General features: G+C 41.4%; 2 protein-coding genes across 5 annotated transcripts in view; both read left to right on the forward strand.

The window, feature by feature from the left end:
- Window positions 1-1,126, forward strand: part of sema4c (semaphorin 4C) — a 114,709-nt gene extending 113,583 nt beyond the window's left edge. For both annotated transcript variants that reach the window (XM_011479538.3, XM_020706185.2), the window contains one exon: window positions 31-1,126. The gene's annotated coding sequence lies outside the window, so the exon portion shown is untranslated. The remainder of the gene's footprint in view (window positions 1-30) is intronic.
- Window positions 1,127-4,464: 3,338 nt separating this feature from the next.
- On the forward strand, window positions 4,465-21,321 carry cdca2 (cell division cycle associated 2). 3 transcript variants are annotated; one of them, XM_023958709.1, is made up of 14 exons: window positions 4,465-4,824; window positions 5,303-5,483; window positions 5,642-5,778; window positions 7,894-8,041; window positions 9,425-9,552; window positions 11,905-12,034; window positions 12,394-12,713; window positions 14,431-14,482; window positions 14,566-14,640; window positions 15,747-15,868; window positions 15,958-16,014; window positions 16,250-16,321; window positions 19,408-19,549; window positions 19,700-21,321. In XM_023958709.1, the coding sequence occupies exons 2-14, from the start codon at window positions 5,303-5,305 to the stop codon at window positions 20,410-20,412; spliced, it is 2,277 nt and encodes a 758-aa protein (XP_023814477.1). In that variant the 5' UTR covers window positions 4,465-4,824; the 3' UTR covers window positions 20,413-21,321. The 3 variants fall into 3 exon arrangements, with proteins under 3 accessions (XP_023814477.1, XP_023814479.1, XP_023814480.1); XM_023958711.1 differs by having other exon boundaries at window positions 16,253-16,321; XM_023958712.1 differs by lacking the exons at window positions 4,465-4,824; window positions 5,303-5,483; window positions 5,642-5,778 and adding an exon at window positions 7,547-7,688.
- Window positions 21,322-21,709: the final 388 nt, after the last annotated feature.

The following is a 21,709-nucleotide window of genomic DNA, read 5'->3' on the forward strand; positions in this document are numbered from 1 at the left end:
CCACCAACCCATATTTGTTTCCTGTTTTAGCATCCCATCAGCGGTGGCCTTTGGTAGTTCTGCAGATGTTCCCGTCAGGAGATCGGAGGAGCAGCGTGTGCAGGACCGGACCACAGAATAACGCTTCGAGCCCGCCGTGTACAGAGAGGGATGTAGAATATCCGAATGACCTGAAGGCTGAGTCAATCCCAGTGTTGCATGGACTGCACATCATCCTCGTTCATCTTTTTCGATCAACTTTTTTTCTGGACACTAACGCCGTGCGACACTAACGTTCTTTAAAAAAAAAAAAACTGTTGAGCGTCTGATTCCGCTCAAATTCATTGCTGCATTTCAACGTCTTGACTTTTTTCATGTGCCTCTTCGCCTGTTTGGACAAGCCAAAGCAGACTGTGTTCGCTTGTGTTTCCACTCGTCTTCTTCTTCAGCTGCTTTTGATTTAACTCCAGATTGACGTGCGACTCTTGGCTGGCCGTCCTCTTCGGCGCTGATTTTCCACCTGCACCTAATCTTCCCCTCAAGCAGAGGCCAAAACGAGCTTGAAACGAATGGATCTCCACCTTATTCCCTGTTTACACCTCAGCACTGATGCGCTGGACCAATTGACTTTATTCCCTCATGTCACAAACTCCTGAATGATGCTTTGATTTTTCAGCCCCCCTCTAAACCAAAAACGCATTTGCTTTCAAGCAGATCAGCAACGTGATATTTTGATTTTATTTTTTTATTTCCCAAAGCAGAGATCCTGAAAACACGTCAGCTCTTCTCATTGGTACTTGGTGATGTCTTAATATTTGTCCCTGTTATGGATCTCACGCTTGATTTAACCGAAAATGCACGTTTCGAGATCTTCATGTGCAGTTTTTCTGTGTTTGCACATTTGTTTGATCATCTTCTTTCCACTCGAGGCTTTAAGTTCTGCTGTTTTTCAGCATTATTGGTTTGTCTGACTCTTGTCTGATTCTGCCCCCTTTGTTTTTACCCATCTGGTTTTTTATTTTTTAATATGTTAAGTAAGTTATTTCACTTGTACAAACATGTTGATATTTATTGTCACTGTACATAAGTCCTTATTTTTCATATGTGTGTGCGCAAACACACAAAATAAAAATAGAGATCTACTTTGGAGGCTTGGGTTTGTGTGTTACAGTTTAATGAGGAAAATGTTTGTCCCCATAAAAAAGAAGCCATAAATAAGACTTTTCAAAACGCAAAATATTATTAAAACTTACCGTTTAATGAAGCAAAAATTGACTAGGAAAGTAAGTATTAAATAGAGACCTTCTTTAAGAAATACGACACTTGTCAATGCATATTTACGTTTGGCCGGTAAAGAAATAATTCTGTAAATTTCAGCAGTTATTTTTCTGTTTTTTGGTAATTTAGCCAGCTTCCTAAATGTATAGGTTATATAGTTTAGTTAAGTTATATAGTTATGCTATATACAGTAGGTTCTTTAATAATTAATTTTGTTTTAAGTATTCCTTTAAGTTGTTAAAATACAAAGGAAATTGAGAGGTTTGACACAATATATTTTAATAGAATATAATATATCTGTAAAATATTTTATAAAAAAAGAAAACATTTTATTTTAAAACTGTGTTGTAGGTCAGTGCGTTTTTTTTTATTATTCCAACTCAGTATTTGCAAGGCTCTCTAAATATGCAAAGTAATACTAATAAAGGATATTAGGAAAATATTTTTTTATCTAAGCACCATATTTGTTGAAACGAGTAGTTTACATGCACCACATAAAAACACGTGCTTTTTTTTCACCGTCAGGCATGAAATAAAAGTAAATTTTTTCCTGTTTTAGGTCAATTACAATTAACAAAATTATTTCTATATGCTAATTGTCAGAATAATGAGACTAGGGGGTTTACTTTACTTTTATGAAAGTCAAAAATGTACATACGCTAAGATGACTATGCCTTTTAAACAATTTGTGAAACCCCAGAGGATGATGTCATCTCTTTGGAAGCTTCTGACACGTTTATTTGAGTTGAGATTAGAAAACACACCTGTGGATACATACAGTAGTAGGGCACATTTGAAACACACTTGCTTGTTTGTAAAACATCATGGGACAGACAAAAGATATTCTGGATTTGCACAAGTCTGATTCATCCTTGGGTGCAATTTCCAGATGCCTGAAGGCCCCACGTTCATCTGTTCAGACAACTGTATGCAAGTATAAACATCATGAAAACATCCAGCCATCGTATCGCTCGGGAAAAAGACGGGTTCTGTGTCCCTGAGATGAACGTACTTTGGTCTGACATGTCCAGAACAACCCAAGTATGAAGGCCAAAGATGTTGTGAAGATGCTGGCTGAAGATGGTGACCACTGTGCAGACGTGGGCTGAAAGGCAACTCGGCCAGGAAGAAGCCATTACTCCAAAAGAAACATAGAAAATGAATGAACTTTATTAATCCCAATAAGGGGAAGCTCAGTTCCAGTACATCTCGAAGAAGAAGGTCAGACATACAACGACAAAAATACAAACACATTTCGAGAAGTTACTAAAGTCAATGCAGCCGGGCGCCTTAAATCACCTGCACCGGCGCACCTTTGTAAAGCGTGCAGATGGTCCACGGTGGGGGTGGGGGTGGGGGTGGGGGGGGGGGGGTCGGGGTTGGTGACAAAAAAAGGGGTATCTCAACACTGCATGCAGTGTGTAGATACAAGAAAAAAACTACACCGTTAAACACAAATAGCACGTATGCAGACAAAACACAATACATGAGGCTCAAGGAAAAATAAGCTTAAGGAAAAATAAGCCTGGAACATTTATGGTCAGAGCTGAAAAGGTGTGTACATGCAAGGCAACCTACAAACTTGGCTCAGTTCTGTCAGGAGGACTGGGCCAAAACTCTTGTGAAAAACTTGTGGAAGGACATCCAAGACGTTTGACCAAAGTACTGCAGTTTAAAGGCAACTGTACCAAATACCAATGAAATGTGTGCAAACTTTTGACTTTGATAAAAGTAATAAAAACTTGTCTAAAAACACCCTAGTCTCATAATTCAGACATTTGGCAAATTGAAATAATTGTGTTAATTGTAATTGACCCAAAAATGGAAACGTTTTTGTTTTATTTCATGTATGACGCTGAGAAAAAAAAGCGTGTGTGTTTTTATGTGATGTATGCAAATTCAACTGTATTTGCTCCAACAATAACCTGCAAACCTGAGTTACCTGAAGGATTTCATTCAAGTTAGAGCCATGAATACTTTTAAAAAATGAATAAAGAATTATTATAACAGAGATTTTTTTAGGGTCTTAAACAAAAGAGCTCTGCATTATAATCCATATTGATACCATGGGTCATTTTTTATTGATGAACTGTATGTTAAAAATATATATTAACAAACAAATGTTTTCTTGAGTGTGGTTGCTTTAATGATGACCCAATTATTTCAGCTTGTTAACTTCAAAATGTTATTCAGTTGAAAATAGGATCTCACTTGATGCAGTATTGAAACGTTTAAATTACTGCACAGCACAGAAAATGCTGTCTTTGAGCGACCACAGTAAATCACAGCAAACGAATTGAAATAGCAAACAGCTGTAAAACGAATAGAACAGAAGCTCCTGTTTGGTGGTTTCACCTCTTCGTGTAGGAGCTCTTTCATGTTCCCAGGCTTGTCATCAGAGGAAGGTTCATTTGGTCAACAGTCGCAGCTGTGAAAGAGGTTCAATGTTGCGTCTGATGTTGCATCAAGCAGCAAAACGTTCTGTGTGTTTGATGTGAGTGTGAATGTGCTTGCATGGGAAGGGGTTTTACTGATTCCCCAAAGAAACAACAGCCAATGCACCTCTTAAGTAATGATTAATTTAAGCTCACTGATTTAATGCAACTGTCTAAAAAGCCTGAAATAAAATATCTAAATCAACCATTTTGATCAAGTTTAGCTAGAATTAACAGAAAATCAAAGTTATTTTCTATTATTATTCATTCATTCATTTTTTTTTTTTTTGTATTTGCATACTGTGTGAGAAATAAGTGTGACAGAAAAAGGTCTGCATAATCCTACAGCTGCAGCTCCCATAAAGTAAATATTTACTCATTTTAATTGGGTTGATATAGTTGGATCGTTCTGACTCTGTGCATAAAATCAGTATCTAACAGACTTTGGAACTTTTGACAGCTGTTTGGTGTCAGCCTCTCGTAAATGCAGTCTGTGGAGTCAGTCAACAGCAGATGGGGCGCTGGAGTTGAAATAACTAGGTCCAATTCAGCTGCAAAATTGCTCTTTAACCGTTGATTTATTTAAATTTTGTAAATTAAATCATTTTTGGAGTTACTACACTTGTCTTTGATATTGTAATTCATTTGGGTCCATTTTTAGAAGGACGAAGATAAAATTCTACTTTTGACTACATGCCATGCGCGAAGTACTTGTCACGTCACGTGGTACGTCGGTTTCGATTCCCATTGGTCCATTCATATTAAAGTAGTTCCGGTTCTTTCCGAGACGTTAAATTCGCACAAGTTAGATCCTACCAACGTTTTAGCTCGTAGGGCACCACATTTTTGTTATTTATTTTATTTTGAACTTATTCTATTGTTATGAAGTACATTATTTTACTCAATACTACACAAAACTGTAATGTTATAAAAGTTTAGCATATTTACAGTTTGGCTCTTGCCTTTTTGTTTACGAAGGATCAATACGCTGTCGCAAGCGTCGCGAAGGAGGTTCTTTTGAAAATATTTTTTCTGCCTTTTTTAGTCTTTATATATTTAAATGGTCATGTGTCGAAACACTGGGAGCTTTTTCAGTTAGTTTTTTTTTACTTAGTCCAAGTTGACTGTAAAGGTAAGTGCTTGTTCTCATTCGACATAAGTTGAGGCAGCCATAAAACAAAAGTGCCAGGCGGGTCGTAACATTGATTCGACTGTTATCCTAAAGTTGCATTTAACTCGTCGTTTGTAACGCAATTACAGTAACGCAATTTTAATAAAAGTGTCGTGTGCAGTTAGTTAGCGTTTGTAAACATGTTGAAGTGTTAGCATGTTGTCAAGTTTTGTTAGCGGCTTTTTTTATTAGCAGATTTGTAACGATCGCATACCCCCCTTTTTTTAAATAACTTTATTGCTCCCTTCTTTTAAAACAGTTTGCTAACCTGTCAACTATTATGGCCTCTTTCCTTGAAATAGAAAGCAAATCTAAAGGTCTACTACTCTCCGCTTATTAAAAATGTTTTAATTTTAAGGGGAAATAGAGAATACTTAACCGTGAGAAATGCATCATAAGGTTTCTTCTTCTGCTGACATATCTTCTATTTCCATGATAGATGGCTACAGTAGAGATGATCGCTGCTGGCTGTAAGGGAGATCAGGAGGAGAGGATCTCTTCAAAAGAGAAGACGCCCTCTGTTTTAAGTGAATCCAATTTGAACTTTTCCAAGCTCACTCCTCAACAGTTTGGCATCTCTACGGAGAGTTTTACACCATCCTCTTCATCCCAACGGCAAGGTGAGGAGACTGCTGCAAAATGCATTACTTTTAAAGAACACAAGGAACACGTAGGTTTTCAAAAAAGATCAGTATTGGAACAACCCCAGACAAGTAAAAGATTTTTCTTTTTGGTATTTAGAACAAAGTACTTACCTACTCTTTCCTTTTTGCTCCAGATAAATCTCGTCTCGCTCAGATAAAAGCAAGACGAAGATCCAGCGTTGGTGTCCGGGGCTCACCAGAGACCAACTCTCTGATCCGGTTCATGGCTCAACAGAAGATGAAGACTGCACCAAGTTCTCGAACTCCAGAGGTGAGACGCTGCAGAATGGATGGGTCTTTGCTTCTGCATCCAGACAAGAAGATTTGATAGAAGTGGTAATGTAATATTTAATTCATGCAAAAGGTCAGAGTACAGCAGATCAACTCATCGCAATAAAGACCAACTCTGATGAAAATCTTATTTTTGGGGTTTTTAACGTATTCTTGTGCCATTTTTTCTAATTCAAATTTGTGATTCAGGACAAAAATAGTATTGGAAAAAAGAGCTTGTTTGTGATATAGAAAATGTACTGGATGGGCCACAAGCTCCCTGTTCCGCTCCATTCTGATGCATCCACTTCTAAACGACTAGATCCGTGTACAAGCTGACATCTGGCTCAAAACTGGACGTCTGGATAGCTCTGATATTGCTAGCCATTTTTGTTGCACCAGTAATGTTAGGTCAGAGGTGTGAGGGGCTATAAGCTAGCAGGAGAGAGTGTAAACTGAGAGCTCTCAGCAACGGGAAGGGCAAGGGGGGCGGGGTTTCCCTGTGCCAGCAGTCCCACCCACAACTTTGTGGCAAATTTGAAATGCAATATTGGCGCTTTGCAGAAACTGTGTCCTAGAAAACAACCGGTTCTTTGATTTAACCTACAAATTGCTTAATCATAAATAATAGAACACTGGGAACATTGTTACAATAGATGAGAGGATTTGGAACAGGACTTTAAGGGAAAAATTGGGCTCTAAAACATTTTATTACCAGTTTGGTAACATCATTTGCATGAACTTTCTTGACAATTAAAAACCTTCCTTCACAAACCTCTGTTACACAAAAAAAAACAGGATCCAAGCAGGTTTCATCTCTACGTGGGATGGAGCTCCAACAGATTACTTGTCTGTCATTTTTTCATTATCTTTTCAGTTCTAATCAATGGTTGGACTGATTTATGGATCCGTTTCCCCTGAAAGATCCTAACATTAACTCTGCATCTGATATATCAACAACAGATGGAATGAGAAAAGTACTTTTTTTATAGTAAATACCTGCTGTCTCTGCTCTTTTTTTCCCCCTCACACAGCACTTTTGTGTTGTACAGAGCCTGTGACCTGACATGGGTAAAACAGAAATACTAATTTGTTCCTACGAAATAATTGTGACCTTTTACACACCCCGTACATCTTTATAGCTTTTGGAAATGAATAAATCCGACCTCTAAATGTCCTTTGTGTCTTCCATGCATTGTCATGGGATATACATAGACAGAAATGGATGAATTGTTATTTCGTGGGAGCGATCTTAATTCTTTTTTTTTTTTTCTTTTTTTTTTTTACCGTATCAGGTAACGGGCTCTGCAGTGTTTCAAGTGAACTACAGGAAAAATCATTTCAAAACAACAATGTAACCATGTTCAGGTCCAGAGCTAACTCATGAGGGACTCTATACTTCAAACAGCGGTCTGCTGTCTCTCTATCATTCACTGCAGATTTGTTTTTCTTCACTTCAAGAGTCAATTTTAGGTTGATGGAGCGCTTTTCTTAATCCATACTCGCAGATCCAACATTTGTGTTCTCTTCTTCTGAACAAGAAAAGAGAAGAAAAAACTGTTAGGAACGGCCTCCAAATGAAGTTTGGATTCATCAAAACAGACATTTGGAAACGTTTTTGTCAGTAATTCAACCGCTAGTTTGGCCTCCTCACTTAGTGCACAAAGTGGCTTGTTTTTAACCAATCAGGATGAGGAGGGCACTGGCAGCGTAAACCAGCAGACAGCCCGTCACTCACACTAGTGTGATAAGGGGTTAAAGTGGAAGTAGTTCTAATCACTTGGCTGCAGCTGCACAGAAGTCAGAACGTGAGGAGCAGCGGAGAACATGTTGAAGGAATGCTGGGAGAAGTTCCTGAGGATCTTCTGCTCCTTTTTCCACTCTTCTGGCCGTTTGTCAAGTCGTAGTGGAGTGAGTTAGGGAAGCGGGTGCTGTCTGGTTTTGTTTTCTTTTAAATAATGAAGCTAAACGTTTAGCGTGAGTCAAATGAAGCTCTGCTCTGCTGGAATGTGTTGCAGGAGTTTGTGATGGATGCACTGGCCTGCATTTCAGAAACGTGATGTGTGGTGTTGTATCACTGAGTACATGAATTTGCTCCTCCTGTCTGCTCTCTCAGATTGTTCGTGGTAGCCCCTTGGTGGCCTCCACTCTGAAGCAGAAGATGGCCTCCTTCCAGAGTCTGATGGATGTGGTGGAGCGGGAGGCCGCTGATGCGCTGCCAGAGCCGGGCAGCGGCCCTGGAGGATGCAGAAATCCTCTTTCGGGTGAGGATCCTCACAGCCACAGGATGACCACCAGGATCCGTGCCGCTACCGCTTCTTAATGACGTCCAAAATCAGGAATCAGGAATCAGGAATCAGGAAACTTTATTGTCATTTTATCATGATAAAACGAAATTAGGCTCTCTGGTCCCGGGCCAGCCGTTTACATTCAGACATAAATAATATATATCAATAATAATGTCAGTAAAATATCAGTCTGTTATGGTGTGGTTCCTGATGAGTATTGCACAGAAGTATTTTTCAAATTGCACAGTATTTTATGTTAAGTATTGCACAGCCCTGTGATATTGCACTTGGGAATTAGCTTCTTGTCCATAGGGGGGGGGGGGGGGGGGGGGGGGGTGCAGTGATCAACCGGAGTTAAGCAGTCTGACTGCTTCAGGAAAGAAACTGTTCCTCAGTCTGGTGGTCCTGCTCTTTATGCTCCTCAGTCTCCTGCCTGAGGGGAGCAGGGAGAACAGAGGGTGTGAGGGGTGGGTGGGGTCTTTCAGGATGCGAGAGGCCCGTTTCCTGCATCTGGTCGTATAGATGTCAGTGGTGGACGGCAGGCTGCAGCCCACAGTCCTCTGTGCAGCTTTGGTCACTCGTTGCAGAGCTTTCCTCTCTGCCGCAGAGCAGCTGCCGTGCCACACCGTGATGCAGGAGGTCATGACGCTCTCCACCACACACCTGTAGAAGGAGGTCAGGACTGGGATCCCCATCCCAGCTCGCTTGAGCCTCCTCAGGAAATAAAGGCGCTGGTGTGCCTTCTTGACCAGGCAGGAGGTGTTGGTGCTCCAGGTGAGGTCGCTGGAGATGTGCACGCCCAGATACCTGAAGCTGGAAACCACTTCCACCACGTCCCCTCCGATGTGAATGGGGGGAGGGGGGCATCTGTCCTTCCTAAAATCCACGATCATCTCCTTGGTCTTCTTCCCATTGATGCAGAGGTTGTTGTCTCTGCACCAGCTCTCCAGATGTTCCACCTCCTGCCTGTAGTCAGACTCATCGTTGTTGGAGATGCGTCCAACCACAGCTGTGTCATCCGCAAACTTCACGATCAGACAGCTGGGGTGACTCGCTGTGCAGTCGTGCGTCAGCAGGGTGAACAGGAGGGGGCTCAGCACACAGCCCTGGGGGGAGCCCGTGCTGAGCGCCGTTCAAAAGCCCTGCTGGATTAATACTACAGTAGAAACCTCCATCCACAACAACAGTCTGTGTTTCTGTGCTTATGGCATCATTGCTGCTCCTAATCTCTGCCACTTTGATCAAACTTTTAAAGTGGTTTCTCCAATTTCCAAACAAGCTACGCCAAAGTCGGCTGCTCATGAATATGTAATGATCTCTTCACTTTTTCTTCCTAACCTATCATTTCCTCCCTTGTAGACAGGATTAACCTTAATGAAGGAAAGGAGAACAACCCCCCAGCAGCTCCTGCACCCAGCAAGAGGAGGCGCCTGGAGATTAGAGAGGCGTGTGGAGCTCTGCCCGACTCGACTCCGAAGGAGCAAGAGGTACGCTCACGCTCTACACACGTGTGTGCCGGTTCCACTCCCAATTTCTTTATTTACATTTAATCTGCCCGCCGTTTTTATTCTGCTGTTGATCCTGAAACTGAGCTGAACGGGATTACAGACCCAACACGACTGGCTTTTTCTGTGCAACTGAACAGCCTGTCTGCAGACTTAATGAAAAAGCCGATTCATTTGATGTGTTTTTGTCTCATTTATTTATTCAGAATTAACTTAACCTCTCAGTTGTAGACAGATTGAAATGGATCTATTAATAAACAGAAAGTAGATTCACCTTTTTCATTGTTCCTGCAAAAAAATGGAGCTATTAAATCCTGAAAACAAAAGATTCGATATTATGCAAAAAAATAAAATCAATGGTAAATAGATAATTTAGCAGTTTTCTAGTTGATGACATAACTGGATGTTTTATATATTATTTTATATTGCCATAAAATGGGAAAATAATTCTGAAAAATGCTAAAAGCTAAAAAAAAATTAAAAAAATGTGGGAAAGTTGGGTTTAGACAAACTATGGTTATGATAACAGAAAGACTAAAAGCTAAAATGGCTAATAATTAGGAGTAGGAAGGCCTCAAAATCTGAAAAATATTTTTAAAAATGAATACAAAAGTTATTAGCAAACAAGTTTAGCTAAAGCAGGAAAATGGAGATCAGCTAAATATTATTCAGTTCATGTTGAACATGGAAACAGAATAAATAAGAATTTAGTAATATTATTATTAATAGAATAATGATGCCTTATGCAAATAAAATCAACACTAAATTAATAATGGACAAGTTGAAATAATGGGAATAGCATTAAATCACGTCCTCTATGTCAGTGTTTTTCAACCACTAGTGTGCCGTGGGAGATGGTCAGGTGTGCCGTGGGAAATTGCCCTCATTCACTGAGCTAAAAGCATTTTCCATCTCCAGGATATCAGCTCTTTGTTTTTCCAAACAGGCCCTGATAAAACACTGAGTAGTTAGGAATATGAAAGATCATAAAATACTTTTTTCTTTGTGTTTATTTGATTCTATTAAAGACATTTTGATAAGAATGACGGTACCGCGATTTAGCTGCAGCTATAACCGTTTTCTCAGAGAAGTGAGTCTGTCTGCGTTTGGCAGCAGTTTTTGCACAACATCTCCCATGATGCATTGGGTTAAAGTGACAGCGTCTCAGCATACAATGATTCTTCCCTGTTAAATGTCTTGGAACCACAACGAACACACATAAACCAGTTTTTAATTCCTTTTGATGAAATCAGAGGTCAACAGTTTAGTTCTCCTTCAAGGTTTGTGTTTATTAACATCAAACATCCCAGAGTTTGGTCCAAGTCATCAGTCTAACTGAAATACTTTTCTAATAATGTCTGGAATATTTATATGTTAAACTTAAGAAGAAATAATAACAACATTTAAAAACAGGATTAAGGTGAAGTGTTCAACAGACACAATTAAACTAAATTGAAACAATTCAATCATCTAAAAAGAGATAAAACATTTTTGTTCAAGTTTTCAAAGACTTCATCTTTGATTAAGACTTCAAAATTTTCACTTTTGGTGTAGCTACAGAAAACCTAAATTTAATGTTAGTTTTGTTGTGTAAAATGTATCAAACATATTCTGATCATATAATTATTAAAAAAATTACAGTTGCTTTTGCACCAACATTGAAAGAAATATTTTTAAATAAATTAATAACTATTTAGAAAGAATATATTTTGTTTTTTTTGTGAGGTTACATAAAATTGCATTTTAATAAACTAAAGGAAAAAACAACTACCAGGGTAAAATGTCAAATAATTCTGTTGAATTTTTTTTTACTCACAACTAACTTAACTTTTATGACTTCTTTTAGAATAACAGCTGCAACTTCCAGCTTTTTCTTCCAAAATTATCACAAAATGCCGGTGAGATTGTGGAGTTTCTCCTTTTTTAATTTTTGGATGCTGGTGTGCCGCAGGATTTATGTCAAGGATAAAGTGTGCCTTGGCTCCAAAAAGGTTGAAAAACACTGCTCTATATGACTTACTTTGCATCAAGTTGGCGTCTGTTGCTTAACTGACCTAAATTGAGCCTCAGGGGAAGTTTGTAAAAGTTATTTCTTTCTACATGAGATTATTATGCTCTTTAACTCGACATTGGAGAGCTGAAATGATTCATATACTCTTCCCAAAATAAATTTCAAAAATCCCTCAAACGGCTGTTTTGAATATTAAATGTCACCACATAAGGGAAGTTCTTTTATTGTGAAATGTTTGGACAGAGATCACAAATGTCTAATTCAACAAGAATCTCCGCTCGGATATGAATCCAAATGGTAAAGTTTGTGTTTTCTCCTAACAGGGGGCTGTGTGTCGGGTCCAAAGCCCTGCCCCGCCCCCCTCTGCAGATCCTGCGGCTGCTTCATCATCACAGCAGACCTCGCCCTTCCTCATCTCCTCTCTGCCTTTGTTGCAGGATCCTAAACCCACAGGTAAACAGGCTCCGTCTGGAGGCTTCAGCCTTTCATCTCCGTATGTTTGTACTTCAGCGCGCCGTGCTTTTGTGCCGCGCTGTTTTCAGGACCGCGGGGCTTCGTTAGCGGCTTGTTTAACAACTTAAAACTGCTTGCAGAAAAGGTTTGGTTGTTTTGCTTAGGTGTAATAAATATACAACTGTTTGTAGGATATTTAAAAGTTGCACAAACAAGCAGTTTGTTTGATGTCACTGTTGGTGACTCATAAAAAGTAGTTTTGGTATTGTGGCTAGTTTTTGAAGACACTTTAATCCTGAGTGATTTCAGATGGAACAAAGAGCAGAAAGGCTTTTATTGTGAAGTTTGCTGTTTTACAGAGGAAGGAACCCCGTCTGTGGTGAAAGTGAAGAAGCAGGTGCGCTTCGGCGGTCCTCTCTCACCCGAGTTCTTTGACAAGAACTTGCCCCCCAGCACCCCGCTGCAAAAAGGTGGAACTCCAGCACGGGGGTCCACTCCTGGCGGGGGCGTGCCGCTGCGCTCTGTGCTGAAGACCCCCCAAAGCTGCGAAGCGAGGGCAGCGGGGGGACAGCTGGACTGTCTCAGCCCGTCTGAGTTTGAAGTTTCCCCCACACTAGTTTATTCTGGCAGACGCAGAATAAACCCTGAAGGTCATGACGGAGGAGGCGAACACCCAAAGGTAGAAACCCCCCCCCCCAATGTTTACGGAGCCGCACATTTCAGAGCAAATCTACAGGACTTTGGATCCCAGTCAATTCACAGATCCAACCTCGACTCTTAATATCTGTTAGGTTTGAATGGTTGCTACATTTGTGTTTTCAGCGTTAGAAAAAAGGGGGAAAAAATGGCAAGAAACATTAGGTTGTCCTTCGATACCAATATTCAACAGCAACAAAACCTACTAAGATGTCATCTTTATTTCTTCTATACATCTAATATGAACTGCCTCTTATGATGGACATTTAAAAAACTCTTTAAATATTAAAAACAAACATTTTACTAAATATTGAAGCATCTGGTAACACAAAGTATTGCCATGTAAATCAAATACTGTTGCGGTCAAATGAAAATACTTTGTATTACCCTATAATATATCAGAAAATTGATTACATTAACAAATACTGTAACCTAAGGAGTATTTTTAAAATTTAGAAAACTTGTATGGACTGGGACTACGTGGTACAGCATTTCAAATATAAAGTAATATTTATATGTGATGAAAAGTTATAATATTATATAACATCTATTGTGTAAATGATCCCATGTTTACGTTGTGCGCTGCAGTAGCAGTAAAGACTAATATCCCTGATCTTTTAAACAAGACATTCAGGTGCAATGTTGTCATTTTTGACAAGTCAGTTCAGACAAGTTCCTCAAGGGATGTGTCATCATCAACGTCCGACTCAGTCTGCTGAGGCTGATGCCGCTCACGTCTTCGGGCGTGCTCGGTTCGTTCGGAAGTCACACGACATCGTTCGTGTACACTCGGTTTTATCTTAAAAAGTCTAACGTGGGTTTCCCAAAAACTTTGAAAAATAGTCGAAAAATACCAAAATGTTGAATAAAAGACCAGGTTGTCACACGGACAACCATCAGGTTCATTTCTGATTGTCCTCCGTGAAATCTGGTTGTCTCGGACAACAGGATAACCGCTTATTTCGAAAGCTGGTTTTCTTTACTGCATGTAGGAAAATTGAAATATTTATATAATCTCCATCATTTATACATTTTATTCGGAACAAGAGAACAGAATAAAAAAACGTAACAGACACAATTCCAAGGCTGTTTTTGGCCAATAAATCTGATAGAAATTCCAAACTTATTTCAGTAAACTGAACCGCTGTCTTTTTTTATCTATAGAACACTTTTTAGCTTTGATTTGAAAATGTATGAACTTCTATTGACAGTAGCCCCTACAGTTTGTTTAGTTTACATGCTTAGAATCCTACATTATTTTGTCATTTTAGAGCAATATTTGCATTGAATTCCCTCCCTAAATACTTAAAAACTAGATCGTGTGGAACTATGCAGCGCCCTGGATTTGAAAAGCATTTGGGACACCATGTTCCCTACTTTATTATTATTTTTTAAAGGGTAAATATGACATCACCAATTTCACAAAGTGAAAATGAAATTGATATGAGTATTTTACAACTATTTATGAATCCACTGTGTTCAGATTTTTCTACACATGATAAAACGTTGGTTTATTTTTTAAAAAATATGCTTGGATACATTTTCTTTTGCAAAAATTGTTCAAATGCATTGTGGTCTATACTCGCCAATCTAGCGAGCAACTTGGAATATCGCAAATATATCTATTCAATGCTTCTGGAACAGATTGTGAATATCCGAGTATTTGGATGCCCTAAAGTCCAGTGTTTTTGTGCTCTTAGATCGTTTTTCCTGTGTTGGATGAGACGGACTCTGCACCGACGAGCCATCCAGGTTATTACCAAACTCTCTTGAATTCCTCTTGTGTGTCTTTTCAGCTCTGTGACCTTTTGTTTTTGTTCATTTGATATTTTCAGACCATGATTTTGACACCCAGCCACTGAATTTGGACACCGCTTTCCATGAAGAGTATTTGTCTCACAGTCTGCCTGGTAAGATGCTCTCACGGCTCCCGACCCCGTCTGCTTTCAATTTAATATCGTTCAATCTTTGTTTTTGTTTTTTTGCTGTGGTTTTGACTAAACAATGACTTTCACGTTCCTATTATGTTCTCTACAGTTATGCTTTACTCTAAATTCAGTCCTGTGCACACAAGACTCTTCTAAAGGAAGTAAAAATTCTACCAGAATGCTTTGATTTTGCAAAATATCGCATTCCTGTTTGAGATAATGTCTTTCAAGATGTCCATTACCAGAAATTAATGGACTTTGCAGAAGCAACGTCTGCTAACTTACAAAAGAAACATTAAATCGATTATTAGTACTTATTTTCTACATTTAAACAAGTTTTTCCACAAACCCATGTGATGCGCGGCGTTGTCATGGTAACGCCTGCCGAGCCTGCACCGACCTCGCTTTGCGTCATGTCAAGAGATCCAAAGCATCATTTCAGAGGGAAAGTTCACCTCTTATCGCTTGTTTTTGTCCAGATGATGAAGCAAAAGCTTTTGTTTTGTTTTTAAAGCAACAGAGTCCACTGGTTGCTTCCTGGATCCCTTTGATTACAAGAAATATCTACCATCAACTCTGATCATTAAATGTGTCTCAACAAACAAACAATTTCTTTCTTTAAGTAATAATCAAACTAGTTATTATAAACACATATTGACTCTGTATCAAGCGATTGAAAGACAGACGACGACATTGTTCAAACTAATGGCTGTTGATTATAAATATTGATGGAGATACTGGCATCTACATCATAGGAGGATGTGAAGGACAGAGAACTTTTCTTCTGCCTTCCTGTTGGGGTCAATTGTGGAATAGAGTATTCCCTCCCATGTTCAGAGTTTCTGTTGCCCCGGTAACCAACTGGCTTTAAGGCCAGTGCAATAGAAGTGTTTCAGGGAACCTCTTTTTGAGGTGTCCATGATCACTTTTTAATGGACACCCTGCAGCCAATCAGAAGACTAAAGTTTCTGTCCAGCTGGTTCCGTTCACATTCTTTAGCAGGAAGGAACCTTTCCAGTCCAAAGATTTGTTAGTGACCCGTTTTGGGTTTAATGCTGTTCTTTCTGTTTGTTGTTGCTGTTCTGTAGATCTCTGTGCTGGTTCTAACACATCGTGTCACACGGGTGTCCTGGATGAACTCCTGCCAGAAGACGAGCCGCAAAAGGAGGGAGTTGATGGTTCAGCTCCTCCTCCATGCAAGAACACACAGGTTAGCTCCACTTCCTGCCCCCACTCTTGCCATAGTCATTTGTCATGCGGTCCTGTGTTTGGAAGTTTGAGCCGTTTTCTTTTCTGCAGGCGGCCACAGAACTGAAGGCCAGCAGTGAGGCTCCACGCTCCAGAAGAAAGAGAAAGGTCTGCAACTACGCCCTAATCCACTTCTGTTCTGATCTCCTCTGTAGAAATCCCCACTGTCAGACACAGTTGGCTTTTAGAAATAATTTCTAAGTCATTAGATGATCTATGCGGTTTAATTCCTCCCAAACTGAGCAGAATCTTTTTTTTAAAGGCTTTTATTTAATGTGAGGTAGATGGTGTTTGGCTAAAGGTCGGTGTGATGCATCCCCACCCTGTGTCTGTGTTCCTCCAGCAGCCAGAGGAGAGCGAACCTGTAAAGAGGTCAACGCGCTCTGCTGCCAAGTCCGCCAGTGGGAGGCTGAAGGTGAGTTCGCTGAGTCTGCAGCTTCTGGGTTCTCCTCTACTCGGTTTCCTGAGAAATCTGCAGAAATAAGCGGAGCACTGAGGTGATGTCTGAGCTTCATGCCCGACTTTCAGTGGAGGCCGTTTGCATTTAAACCATCCGTGGCGTCTCTTTACCCGAGAACATTTATTAAACTGATTAAATTCAGACATTTTCCACACTCAGTAAAACTGGATAGGTAGTGTCCACATTTTCTGTTCAAAAGAAAACCACAAATGTATGGTACTCTTGTTTGCATATTTATTAAAAACTCCATTTCATCTAAATGTGTGATTTATAGCCTTGATATAAACCCGCGTCTTGACTTTTAAATGATAACATTCTAGAAACGAAGCCGTCCCTGTTTGCTCATAAGCACATAAACTTGAATGTTTGTCAAAAGAAAACGGGATGAGGATGACATCCTCCAGCTCGTACTTCTGTCCATCATTTGCTGCAGTTATAAATTATAATAGTTTTTTTCAGTTTTGGATGGTAACAGTGGGCAGATCAGTGGTTGTCCGCTCTCCCTCTAACTATAATCACTCACAGCTAAGCCTTTAACGTCGGAGATGTTGCCAACGGCAGGGATGTAACGCAGCTCTTTGACCTACCGGAACTGAAGCCGCTCTTCTCCCCAACAGAATCAGCTGACCGTGAGAACACTTCGCTTCTGTGTCGCTCATCAGCACAAAGCCGCTTTTCTCCGTGTCAGAATCCGCTGGAATTGCAATAACTGCATAAACGGTTGAAGAGTTATGGAAAGCTAAAGCGAGCCGTCACCTGTCCTTTGGCTTTCATAACTCCCTCCTGCAGTGTCTTGTGATGGACAGCAGGGGGCGCATGCTGCTTTGAAGCTAGCTTCTTTTTCTGGTGATATTTAGCTTTGGAGATGAGCTGCTTTTAGTTTAGCTGCCATATGGGGCAGCTTTACTACAGACTGACATCACTAAAGGTAATGTGGCATTAGCTTTAGCTGTAGGTGGTTAAAAAACAACCCGTTTCTTTTGGCCCTCCATTCTGCTGCAACGCTGCTGGCTGTGCAGTCAGTGACGTCTGCTGCCAACATCATGTGACACGGAATTCGTTAAACACTGTCGTTGTTTCAAGACTCTCAGGAGTGGAAATAAATAGAACTTTTTGCATTTGATATGTAAAACAAATTTGACTCCAAAAGTATTGACCGGTGGTTATCAAATTCACACGCCCACTCTTAACGCCACACGCTGCTAACACGTGACCTCGTTGTGTGTCACGCCAAACACGTCTAAATGAACTTAAGCTAATGTTTTCAGCAACATAAGAAACAAACAGGAAGTAGATGCAGCAGGAAGTCTCTATTTAGGAGACAGAAAAAACGAAAAGATGCTGAAAGAATTTGCAGCCTTTTTTTTTTCAGTTTAAAACTAAAGAATCATATTCGTCTACATTTGTGACAAACTTATGTGCCATCTTAGATCACCATGTTATTTAAATGGAAGAAAGATTTCTGCCTGACAAATAAGAATAATTAGTGGGAGAACAAATACTTTCCTTTCAGCCTAAAAAATGGCTGTTATCATGTGTAATAGTTTCACTGAAATGGTTTCTTTTAGTTGAAATATTAATTTAGGCAATTGGAGACGCTGAATTAAGTGTCAGCCGCTTAAGCCTTAGTTACGGGTGGATACGGTTTGTCTGCAGGCAGAAAGCAGGCAAACCTGTGCAGGAAACATCAAAGTCCTAGATGTCTGTGAGAAAATGTTATGGATGTTTTTGTCTGCGGGCATGTGCACGGTCGTAGTGAACACTTCTAAAACACAGTAAGGATGAAGCAGGCGACACGCAGCAGGGATGGTCTCACTGCGCCACATGCACCCACTTACCAGCCGCACAACAGTGGTACGTTCCATTTTCATGACCGTCAGATGGCCGCATTAGCCTTAAGGAAACTCTGAGGCTCTGTCCGACTTCCTTCACTACTCCTTCACTTGCCGTCTGAATCTACAATTCCATAAATCCAGTGCCCTAGAAATTTCCCAGAAGTCTGTGACAAACCAGTGTGCATCAAGGCTCACTGGATTGGTGGATATAGACCACAATGCATTGGGCTTGAACAATTTAAACACTAAAAAGTGTTTGAATGTATTTTCTTAATAAACCGTCAACCTTTTCATCTTCAGAACACTGTGGATTCAGTCGATGTCAAAGGTTCATATTTATTAGATCTTCACTTTGCCGTTAGAAAACGTCACCTTTTACTTCTCCTCTTGATGTGATGAAGGTTCTCACATGCTAGAACCTTCTAAATAAAACGACTCTTGTCCCCAATGAGTCATGTTCTGGCCGTGATGATCAATCAGGCCTCGTCATGTGACTGCGTCTTCCTCACCACGGGAGCTCATCCAGGTTCACTGCAAAGCACTGGTCTTTGTGCTAACACAGTAAATGACTGCTGGAAACCAGAAATGAATTTTCCTATTCAAAAATGAATTCTTTTCAAAATACCAAAAAAATGCAGCATTGAGTGAAGGTAAGAAATATTAGAAGGAACCTTGTCCAACAACCTCGCTTTTGGGATTTCTAAAACTTTAGTTTTTGTGATTTAAGAAAAAAAAAAGCTTTCATCAAAAAATGTTACTGCAAACTTTGATTTCTGAATCCTTGTAGCCGTTTGTCATCAGAACAAACAGATGAAAGCCACACCAGAAACTTCTAAGAATTCCCATTTTCTTTCAAAGTAAGAGTCTTCCTGAAATGGTTTTTAAACTTGAATGACTGAGCTGCAGTTCTTCTGAGCAGGAGCCCATTTCTATGGACCGCTGGTTTGAAGATTCACTTGGGTTTGATATTGTGGGCAATTAGAAGTAATGGACTGACTTTTACATGTATTTCAAAGTTAAATTATTAATTTTTAGTCCTTTGATTTTTTTTTTTTTTTTTTTTTTTGCTGCTTTCTAATGAAAATGGAAAATCACTTTTAATTGTTTGAAACTTTCTGTGTTGGATCAGGGCTTAACCGCCTGTTTATTCAACCCGGGAAATGGAGTTAGTGCAGCAATTTGATCTCAACTAATGCCGATCTCCAGGTGACCTCCACCCGTAAGTGGAACAAAGGCGTGGACCGCTCCCTGTACGGCTCCCGTGCGTACGCCTCCAAGAATCCCAGTCTGAGTCCCATCAGGGAGAGATTGTCCCTCAGCGGCCGACCTCCAGCTGTGAGCTGCTCCGGTAAGATCTGCTGCGGTGTTGGTTGTGTGTGTGTGTGTGTGTGTGTGTGTGGGTGTGTGTGTGTGTGTGTGTGTGTGTGTGTGTGTGTGTGCCGTTGGTGGGTTGTGAGATTAGATGACCTAAAATAGTTGTGTCCTCATTTCTGGACAGAGAGTCCTGTCAAGCCTGAGATGGCAGACGCCGCCACAGAGGCGAGCGATGCGGCGGTGGAAAACACCCCAGAATCTGCCACGAACGCCGTTGTCTGCAAGCTTAGAGGCAGAAGAGGACCGAAGGTGAGGAAGGTCAGCGTTCCCGACAGCCAGGATCTTCAGGACGTGCACGCTGAGGACCCAAGCACCTCCGTCTTTCAGGATTCGTGGGAACTTCCATCCCAGCTCCCTGAACCCGGAGCGCCGGGCGCCGACGGTGAAGATCTTTGTTCCTCTGGGAAACCGCAGCCCCACGAAAGTGCAAAATCTGACGGCATGCGGGGCGGAGAGCTTCCAGACTGCACGGAGGAGGCGGTGCTGGTTGGTGAGGTCGCTGAGGGCCCCCCCAACAGCTCCGGCGTTCAGGAGGAGGGGGTGGGGGTGGGCGAGGCAGGCCTTGCTCCTTGGCAGGCTGACTTCAACTTTGAGGACGTGTTCAAACCTGTAGCCACCAGAGGGCAGCGCTCCGTCCGCAGAAGCCTAAGGAACCAAAGGTCGAGCACGGCGCTGGGGGGGCGGGGCTCGCCTGGGTGCCTCACACCTCTCCTGAGGCCATCAGGGAGACGCGCAGGAGGACCGGCGGACGCCGACGCAGCGCCGCTCCGCCCATCCAACCTGCCCCCCCAGAGGAGGCGCACAACTCCACCCCTGACCTTATGTGAAAGACGCTGACTGGGAATCAACAGACTGACGGGATTCTAACTACTGACTTCCAAAAAAATATCCCACCCACCCACCTGCTCATCACATTGTAGCCTCTGCCAGAGCCGCGGGTATCGACTTCCAGATTTTTGATCCGGTTTCTTAGAGGATGCATCCTCAGCCTCCCTCTAAGAAACTGGATCAAACATCTGGAAGTCGATACCCACTGAAGGCCCCCCTTTTTTAACTTCACATCCTTTCAAAGAAATGTCAAAATTCAGCCGTTTAGGCTGATTTGAATCCCAAAAAAAGGAAGGAAGCGACTTGTTCTCTAATCCAGATGTTCTAAAGAACAAGCCCAAAGCGTCTGAGCCGTGTGCTGACTTCACCTCACCTCTGACAGATTTCTCTTCATGACTCCCAGGATGATTTGTTTTATTTCTCAGCCTTTATGGAACAAACTGCCTCATAAGTGATTGATCTGGTCTACATTTGGGACGCCTCCAAGTGCCTGGAAGTGAATTGACTCCTAACCCCCCTCCTTGCTTTTCCGCCCGTTATGGATTCAGATCCGCCGCTCTTCACTTTCTCCATCCATCAGTCAAGAGCAGAACAGAGAGGAGCCGTAACAAACGGAGTTTCTGATTCACTCCACATTGGAAAATTGGCTCCCAGAATGATGCATGGCGGCGATCTATCCTGCCACTGCCTCCCCTTTACGTCACGTCAGTCACTTGGCTGAAGGACGCCGGAGGTTTCTGGCTCTTCTCCTCCAGTCTCACTGAAAGACAAACGACCGGAGTCTGGATTCTGTGTTACATCAGTGGCGCCACACTGCCATCTTGTGGCAGCTTGTAGGAATTGCATTTAACAAGTTCTTCCAACTTGACCAACTAAGTTGACATTAGAGAATAAAACTGATGACATTGGTTTCCTTTACTTTTGAGTTTTATTTCTGACTTCATTTATTTTCTACCTAAAAATAAATTCTCCTTCCACCCCCCGTCATTTAACACTTGTACCCTCCTTCATTGTTGAACTCCTCTACGGAGGTGAGTGTTGGGCGTATTGTCCCCCCCAAAGCAGACGGGCACAGTCGAAGACGGCTTAACCCAAGAACAATGGGGTCTTTTGACCAACCCCCCCTTCCGAAAGACATGCGGCCTCTTGTCACCGTGGCAACCCCACCAATGGGACCAAGAGCGGGGTGACAGCTGGAGGGGAGGACTTACAAAAAGAATGGAGTCTATTTCTTTCCACTGAACCCCCCCTGCCCCCCAGTCTGAGCCATACCTCCCACCCCTGTCCTCCACTTTACTTTCCGCTA

This window comes from Oryzias latipes, chromosome 9, assembly GCF_002234675.1.
Source record: "Oryzias latipes chromosome 9, ASM223467v1".
Taxonomy (NCBI): domain Eukaryota; kingdom Metazoa; phylum Chordata; class Actinopteri; order Beloniformes; family Adrianichthyidae; genus Oryzias; species Oryzias latipes.

Bases quoted from the DNA above. Each gene is read 5' to 3' on its own strand.
- cdca2 (XM_023958709.1), top strand. From the start codon at position 5,303: ATGGCTACAGTAGAGATGATCGCTGCTGGCTGTAAGGGAGATCAGGAG. The intron at 5,484-5,641 runs GTGAGGAGACTG...TTTTTGCTCCAG, and splicing joins CTCTTCATCCCAACGGCAAG to ATAAATCTCGTCTCGCTCAG. The intron at 12,035-12,393 runs GTAAACAGGCTC...GCTGTTTTACAG, and splicing joins GCAGGATCCTAAACCCACAG to AGGAAGGAACCCCGTCTGTG.